Source organism: Eurypyga helias, unplaced genomic scaffold (assembly GCF_000690775.1).
Source record: "Eurypyga helias isolate BGI_N326 unplaced genomic scaffold, ASM69077v1 scaffold3152, whole genome shotgun sequence".
NCBI lineage: Eukaryota > Metazoa > Chordata > Aves > Eurypygiformes > Eurypygidae > Eurypyga > Eurypyga helias.
In genome coordinates this window covers 50,691-59,646 of record NW_010235108.1, presented here as the reverse complement: position 1 = coordinate 59,646, position 8,956 = coordinate 50,691, and the positions used below count along the sequence as shown (strand labels likewise).

At 41.7% G+C, this 8,956-nt stretch overlaps 1 protein-coding gene across 1 annotated transcript in view; it reads right to left on the bottom strand.

The window, feature by feature from the left end:
* Positions 1 to 2,263: 2,263 nt before the first annotated feature.
* PLCG2 (phospholipase C, gamma 2 (phosphatidylinositol-specific)) overlaps positions 2,264 to 8,956 on the bottom strand; it is a 53,385-nt gene continuing 46,692 nt past the window's right edge. Inside the window, exons 28-32 of the mRNA XM_010146625.1 lie at positions 8,545 to 8,659; positions 7,596 to 7,763; positions 6,886 to 6,974; positions 3,277 to 3,461; positions 2,264 to 2,524 (exon numbers count right to left, since the gene is read on the bottom strand). Of these exons, the coding sequence (XP_010144927.1) occupies positions 2,482 to 2,524; positions 3,277 to 3,461; positions 6,886 to 6,974; positions 7,596 to 7,763; positions 8,545 to 8,659 (600 nt within the window). The 3' untranslated portion in view covers positions 2,264 to 2,481. The remainder of the gene's footprint in view (positions 2,525 to 3,276; positions 3,462 to 6,885; positions 6,975 to 7,595; positions 7,764 to 8,544; positions 8,660 to 8,956) is intronic.

Genomic DNA, 8,956 nt, shown 5'->3' with positions numbered 1-8,956 from the left:
TGCTGAATAGAGTGTAACATCATACTCCAGGGAAAATCCTACTGTCAAATGCATTTTCATAAATACCAAGGGAGTGCCTCGTACAGCTTGTGACATCATGTATGAGTGGAGAATGCACACAGAACTTTTCAAAGGACTATAAAATGTCCTAATTCTTAAATATTTGCAGAGCAGCAGCACAAGGACACAATGGCTGCCCTGTGTCAGGAATAAGCATACCAGCAAACGAAGCCAGGACAAATGGACAATTTGGTTATGTCTGCTCTGGAACTGAGCTTAAAAAAAGAAAAATCACCACAAAACGAAACAAAACAACCCACTACAGCAACTGCCTTGAGCTCTAGGGTTTGATCTCCCTAAGCCCTAGCATCTTGTAGTCTCCTGTTTTTTGTGAGCAATCCAAACCTAGCTGGTACTCATCTGTCCATAAATCCTGTCCCACCTGTAGTAACAACCTCAGCACTTGCCAGACAGAGCTTTGGGCCACGTTGTCTGATCAACACTGACACAAGTGTTCTCACAGTGTTAATGGGAGCCATGGAGTCTATTGAAGGAACTATCTACCACGGGGACTGCTCCTGTGGCAATCTAACCACGTCCTGGTACGCGCCACAGAATGCATGCATACCAAAGGTTCCCACCTGGAAGAACAGCAACTGGATTATCCCATCACACCCAGATGCTACCCGTAAGCCCCACTTTATACATGCAGTCTAGGCTACAGCTCCACCTTCAAATCCACAGCTAATGTGGTGGTTTTGTTTGAGGGGGTTTGCACCCATCTAACCCCCGAATGGGTCAATCGCAACTGGGTACTGAAGGGATTTCAGACAGGAGGAAGAAAATTATTGCATTTAACTTTGCCCTCGACTCTTTTTCAGTTGGGTGATTAGTAATTAATTTCTTCATAATAAAACATTTAGAGAAGCCACCCCACTATGGGACACATTATTACAGCACTTTCATCTCTGAGACAAGACTGTCTTTACAGAATAGCTAAAAACCTCAAGGGGGTTCCTCAAACCATCATCTGTGAATGCACAATGGCATCAATTAAGTGCCTCCTGAAACAACAGAAGTCATAGCGTGGGGAGCAAGAGAAACCAAAAATTGCTGAGACAGCTTCACCAGGCCATGAATCCCAAATCCATGCAAGTTTTCTGTGATCAGAAACACAGCACTACGTATGCAGCATTTTATGCCTCAGGCAGGCAGAAAAACTTAACTCCTCTGCACACATTTGAAAGGTGAAGTCAAGCACACACATAGCACAACTCCACCCATGTAGAGAGAACGCAGCTAGGAATTTGATAGCAGAAATATAGTGCTAGCACAGAGAACCAGCACATACACAGATTGTGACAACTGGTGTTCAATAAGGCATCCAAGGACTCTGGATCTGCTCTGGCAGGAATCTCGCTAATCTAACAAGTTTTCTCATCTGTAGCTCCATGATCTTCGTTTGATTAAAGCCGTAAGAATGATGTACCTCTCTAGTTGGGCACACTATCATACTTGGATTAGATACATTTGGGGAAAACTGTCTACATTTACAGAACACTATCACTTGACACGATCCTCTAAGTACGACTGCAAGATTAAAAATGGACAGCTCATTTAAAAATTCATTTCCAAGCACATTAGCAGCTGAAAGGATTTGCAAAAATTATACCGAAGTAAATGCTTTTCAGAATTTGAAATACCTTTCCTTTCTGCAAACAAACAGATATTTCCTACTGCAGATGGTCAAACTCGTCCTTCCAGTGCCTTGAGGTTGTGAACATCGGTTCACAGGGGCTGTGGATACAGGTTCACACATCCTTCCTCTCCTAGACCTTTACAGAGAGTTCAACAGCAAAAACACAACCGCAGAGGATACTTCATTTCAACAACATTAACATATTATCTAGTTCTCAAAAATGTAACAGAAAACTTCAGGGTATAAGCTATCAGCTGCCCAAAATATGTCATACAGTATCAGAAGCACAATCTGCTGCCTTGGGCACTGTAACATACATGACGTGACAATGCTGGCCTAGAAGTGCTTTTATAGCATTTAATAAATTAAAAAACAGTTAATCTTAAGGAGCCAGGTTGTTAAAGTGGTGTGATTCCATGCATGCAAATTGTTCTGCACGTCTTATCTATCGCCTGCATACACAAACACAGTAGATGATTTAGACTTGTACTTCAGGTACTGGTAATCACAAGTGAGGTCTATCCAACTACATGCCCTCAAATTTTAAAAATCTTGAATACACAGAAGGTCTGGCCTGCACAGGGGGTATGCTTTGTACAGAATATAAATTATTAGGAATTAGAACAGTTTTTCTTGTAACAAGTTATTAAGGAAACCCGTCTTCCCTCCTCCTCTCTTCCAGTCATTCAGTCTGATGAGACCGTCATTGAGTAGGATGACCAGGATAAATTAACATCTCTTCCTGAATTGCACCATAAAGCACGCATCAAGGAACAATGGCTTTAAGAGTAGAATTTGCTGTTACTGACTTTCTTCTCCTTTAACCTTTATGGAAAAGAACAGGAAAGAGTCATGTCTACAGGGAACATCACAGAGGAAAAGAGTCTACCAAGTTCAACGTACTCGGATACGAACGGTGAGTAAGGCATTAGCAACAGGCATTGCATTTTTTTCCTCAGTGGGATTAAGCCAGTGGTTCATGAAAAAGGGTAAAAATATTTAAAGAAAAGTCTTCCTCCCATCCCATCTTGAGATCTACTTGAGACTTCCTCCTGGTACATGAAGCCTCTGTCTGTCTCCCTCACACCCAGCTCAAAGGTGGTGGCAAAGATCCCTCCCCTAAGCTTTGGGTAATGTACTGACACTTGACTAGCAATTCTCTACTGTTACAACACAATACTGTTTTTATCTTTCATGTATCTGAAGCATGTTCTGTTCCCACAGATCTAATATGCTAATGACATTTCCAGGAACGTAACCCCATAGAAGGAGTGAGGCAGTTTATTTGGCTGTATATACTTCCAGGCTTTCCTTCTGGAAAGCAGGAGAAGAGAGGAATATTAACTCACAGGATTACATGTTGCAGTGTGATCACTGAAACGGAGATTTCGCCGAGCAGACATTTCACAGCATCTGCTGGCCTCTAGCGGTCTGCAGCCCAGCCTTGCTGCACTGAAGCCCATCCTTGCTTCAGATACACTCACTTCAGGTGCTCATTTTGATAAATCTGAGATTTCCTTATCATAAATCATGTCTTGATAGAGCTGTCTTGGAAAGGAGAATGAATATCAACCCACCTGCGGTTGCATGTCTCTTGGTATATCTGTAGTTTGTGCTCATTCACATTGAATTCTTTTAATATAGCATCTCTGTTAGGATTCCTTAAATTCATATGGGTGTCATAAAGGAAAAGCTGGTTATTAAGCTCCTCCTGGCGCTTCCGAAGTTGCCGACATGAGGAATAAAGCTCTTCTTCACTTTCCTTCAAAGGGATATTGGAAATCAATGTAACTTGTAAGACAGGTACCCAAAGTGACACAGAATCAATATATTTTGAGGGATTGCTTTGTTTCCCTAAACACATTCCATTAGCTTTGAACAGCATTTTTTATAAAACTAGTTTTATAAGATATTTCTGGAATGTCTACAGAAACAAACCCACTAAGAAAGCACCAAAAACCCCCTCAGCCCCACAGTAAGAGGAGCCACACCCTCTAACGGGGGCATCAGGGACATTCCAGCACAAGTCATCAATTGTGTGTATCTAAAAACTCCTGTTGGAGTACTTTTCCCTAGTAAAGCATGTCATGTTGAGGAAAGGACAGCAAATGGTGTTATCACAGTGAGATAGCAGATTATAACAATTTTAAAAATATTTTTTCAAAGTTGAATTTTTTACTGTTCCACCTTATTTGTGTATTATGCTGCATACCACCAATCCTGGTGCTTTCCTACTGAAATCTAGCCTGAGGGTGGGAATACTGACTAGTAAATAGGACCCCTAGTAGCAGCAAGTACTGTGATGATCAAGAAAGGACGGAGCCCTTATTTCCATGGAGCTATAGTAATTCAACAGTTGCAGAGTATTTGAAGAATCATTTGCAGCACCCTGAGTTTCTGCTGTTGGATGCCACTTGGAAATTCTCAAAATACTCCACAAGCATAAAATAATCATCACGATTCTCTCTATGACTTCAAATTATCTTAATACGTTTCATACTTTGGATGCGAAAGCTGTCTCCTTTATGGAGTTACTAGTGGGGAATAGTACTGACAGGACTGAAGTCTTAATTTTCACATCAGCAGCAAAACAAGATACTCATCCTACAAGAAATGACATGCAATCAATAAAGGTAATAAATCTAAACATTTTCAGAGGCAGCATACTAATCAGAATGCTTCTTTCTGCACTCAGTCCAGACCTAGGAAAACTGACAGGTTAGCCACATACCTAAGGGGTTTCAGTTAGAGCAACAAAGTCCTTTCCTGAACCTTCTGTTCCCTCCTGAAACACATTCCTACAGCTCCCAGGTACGGGCTGATGCAACTGAAACAGCCTCACTGCTATGTTACTGATTAAGATTTTAAAAGTAATGTTTTTCTTTCCCTCACCCCCTTTTTTCTTAAAAAAAGACCAAAGGAGAAGGCAATTTTGTATTCCCAAATTGCAATGTGAAAGGCAGATTGCCTATTACCAGTTTGTAGGTGTAATCATCAAGACGCATACGTCCTACTATTTGTTCTTGTAAATAAATGCATCCACAACGCTCGACATTAAAACCCCATTTAAAAATGTCCACTTCAATGTTTGTTAAAAAACATACATCGAGGATGATTGTACCACAAAATGCTGCAGATACACACATTTTCTGAAGCAAGTAAATCAATGCTCAAGCAAATAAGACGCTTCTAAATGTAACAACAGCCTCGGTATAGTACAGTGTCTACAACGTCCAGAAAACATGTTAACTTCAAGAGAAACTGCGTAAGCCCCACATAATAGTTCACAAATGTGCATGCTTACGTCTACAGTATTCTTGCTTCTCTATTCCTGAGAAATTCCACAGCCATCTGCAGTTCCCCTTTATAATTTTGCATTTCATCTCCAAGAGTATGCAGATGGGCTCTGTATATAAACAGGCCTGTTATTAAATTATATCATTTTACGGAGGGTCATCATTTAAAAAAGAGGGCAGAACAACAGATGGAGACAGCCTTGATCTTTTCTGCTGTTGCTTGAATGATCTGGCAAAAGTTCTAGAGGCTGATTAACTACAGCAAGTCTTGGTTTGATGCAGACTGCCAAACTAAAGGGAGTATTTTTTGAAAGTTCTCCTGCCGCTGCATTACCACCCAGAGACATCAGACATCGTAAAAACAGAGCTACGCTGCATCTTCATTTGGCTTAACAAGCAGAAGGGGCTTCAAGAGTGCGAAATGTGCTACTGTCAAAGGACTGGGTGCTGACAGATTGGGAGACATACTGCTGCTATGAACAACGCTTTCAGAGCTACTCCTGCCCCAGGCAAATAATGAGCTGAATTGCTGAAGAGAAACCACAGCAGGAGGAATTCGCAATATATATGTCCATGCTCAACATATTAGGCAACAGTGAGTTGCTGCCAAAAGTTGCCTTTCTCAAAGGCAGCAAGCTAAAAAGCAGCAGTTCACGAGCCCTCCTCAATCAGACTTGTGTCCATGAAATACCAACATTTTAAACATGAACTTCAAACAACATCAGTGCTCCCGTTGACACACACACTCTTGGCCTCAGCTTCTAGCCCTCTCCTGCTCTCATGACTGCTAGCCAGCAGAAGGAACCTACCCTGGCTGCCAAACACCGCCACAACACAGTCATTTCACATCATGTGTTAGAAGGGAGCTCTGTAGAAATCTTGATGACAAAGGATGTTTGAAAAAGGTGGCCACTCCCTTGTGAGGAACAATGTGACTGAGCTCAGTAATTTCCCTTTCAGTGCATGCAATTGTGGGCGCAAATCCCCCCCCCCAGAGATAAACCACTTACAGTTAGCAGCAGTTTCCTGTTTTAATCAGGAAAAATGATGGACACTGGTGTGAACTGCAGCATAAGCCTGAATGGTTGTAACACACTGCAAGTAAGAACTTGGACCTTTTTCTTCACCCAAAGGGTACTGGAAAGCACCCTGAAATATCCACTTCCCAGAAGCATCTTCAAACTTTCATCACACGGCCTCTACACCAATGTATTTAAAGTGCATAAAATACTATGGAGATAGAGAGTCGGAGAAGAATCCTGCTTCAAATCAACAAGTACAGCAGCACCTTTGGAACACCAACAAGTGCTGTTCACACATCCACCACTTTAATGCCTGGCTTCGTGAGCAAGGATGCATCATTATTGTTTCCTCTGTATGGTTAAAAATACTAGTACTTCAATTTGATGCCTTAGAGGGGCTTAAACTAGCAGATTAGCACTTCTGTAGGAACCAGAACATCTCTTCCACCTGATCAGTTGGTGATTTTAATAAAATAGTAGGAGACTATCTTCTCTTCCTGAAGAGACTACTTTTTATGTAGGACCTGTAAGAAAAAGATTATTCTAGGGACTCAAAGCTGAACTGAGCTAGCTTTGCAGGGCATCAGTCAGTTAACAGGGGAAGACAATGACCACGCTGTCACAGCAAAAACTAGTGCAGGTAAGGAGACTTTGTTAGTGCTTTATTTCTTTTAAAAACTGTGTAATCGGTCTGTCCAGAGGGAGAGTAACTCAGTTGCATTACTGGTCTTCCCCAGTACCTACAGAAGAAAAGCCTGACAATAGCACATCAGATACAGAACAGAAAACTAAATCCTCAGTTCCTGGTTTCCACAAAGAACCGACAACAGACACTCTACGTGCACAAAAACACCGCAGTGGTTCTCACCAGAACTTGCTGCATTTCACAGTGAACCAGAAGTGAGGCCAGCTCTATGTCTTCACTGTAGCCGTTCTTGAGAGGAACTGATCTAAAACCTGGGGGTGGGTGAAACATATACAAAGGACAGTTAGGATCAAGGCAGAGGGTTATCTGCAGTCACAGAAACGGTGCATACAGTCCCGAGGGCTAACAGACCCTTCACTGCTCAAATGCTCCACTGCTGAGAGCAGGCACTGCGGTGACAGGTACAGGGAAGCAAAAGGCAAGAATGGCGAGACTGAGAAACACATGGTTTCACGTGCTCTTTCTAAGTAAAGCCAGAGGAAAGCAGAAAGCTTACTACACATGCACCCACATCTAAGGTACTTCACAAAACAAATGCACAGACACCAAAACAGGAAGTAATCTTCCCAGATTTTACTCAGAGCACATAGCCACCCTGGTGATGGAGTATGTGGTAAAGACAGTGCAAATTATTCTACATAATTCTTTACTACCTCACTTAGAAACTGATGGAATTTCAAGAGGATGCAAAGATTATTTTAAATACCTATACACTACAGACCCAGTATCATACCAAACAATGGGTTAAAGGCACTTAGATCAAAAAAGCACTTGTCCTTTGGCACGCTGTAGCTGCTACTGACAGCAAAGTCACAACACAGCGATGCTGAAGGGCACCTTTCTTAGTCCCTTACTATACCCACTGATCTCACCTGATTTGATTCCTTTGATGGGAAAAGTGGCATGTGCTAAGAAATTGGGATCGCTGAACATATCCTCCTCATAAACAACGAAGCGCAGAAACGCTAGATTCGGATCATAAATTTCAAATTTCACTTGCTCTGGACAGGGTGCCCAGACTGGATTAAGGCCGTTGTCATCTGTAACGAAAAGGAAACATTTGCAGTATGAAGCAATGATTTCACTTCATTCACATATGGGTATGTATCCCAGGACAATTTCTAGTGATACAAAGGCCCCAAAATCCTATTTACCATCTGTCTCCTGCTGTAACCTTGCTTTAGAAGGTTTGTATTTGTTTATTTCTGGGGAAGATAGGAGGAAACTTGGCAAGGATGGAAATCCACAAAGACCACCCATTATTTGTATTTAAATATATAAAACCTCCTTGGACATGTGCTTGTTACAAAAACCTAATTCATTGCTCATGTTCGTGAGCCTCATGCTCCGTATCAGAAAAGCATGAAAAGCACTGGGAAGACTGTTGTACAATGGCCCACAACTTCTAGTCATTTATGGAACACCGAGTAATTTGCTATGTGTGACACACTAAGAAGTTTGCTTTTTGGCATCATGGTCACTTCCCACAGAAAGTTGAAATCATAAGCCACTTCTGCAAAGTACTGCAAGCCCACAATGCACATTCTGCTCCTGAGTCTGTGTTTATCTTCACTGGTCTCAGCAGTTTGGATAATTAGAGCCAAAGCCCCTTGTCTACCAGAGGAACACTGCTGCATGCAGAAATATTAAGTGGTGATTGTATGACTCATCAGTCAGAGCAACAGTTAACTTATTCCTCCCTCTATAGGTTGCTGGCCAATTATAAACAAGAAAAATCCACGGTCATTCTCCACTCCTTTTATTTAAGGGCACTGTAAGTATAACCATATCCCCACAACACAAGAAACCACAGGTACTCACTGACAACTGTTGTCTTGAATTTGTTGTTATCATATTCAGCTCCACAAATTTCTACCTCTACAAAGGGACAAGCGATGCTTCTACCAGGTTTAGGGAGATGTCGAGCACCTAACACCTGCAAAAACAACTGTAAATTATAACCACCTCCAAGGGAAACTTGGCACCATTATTACTGTACAAAAAGCAGCCTCCAGAACTAGAGGGGAAGAAGAAGAAAATCCAGGGAACACGCACACTTCCTCTCTGGAATATGTTTGCATGTATCAAACATACTATCAATGCCACCAATCTTTCAGTCTTTGGGTAACCCAGTGATTTTTATTGTATCATACTGTTGCTGACATGCATTACACACAGTATGCAGTGCCAGACCAAGTCTGTAACACAGGTTTCCTTATCTTTCCTCAGCTTT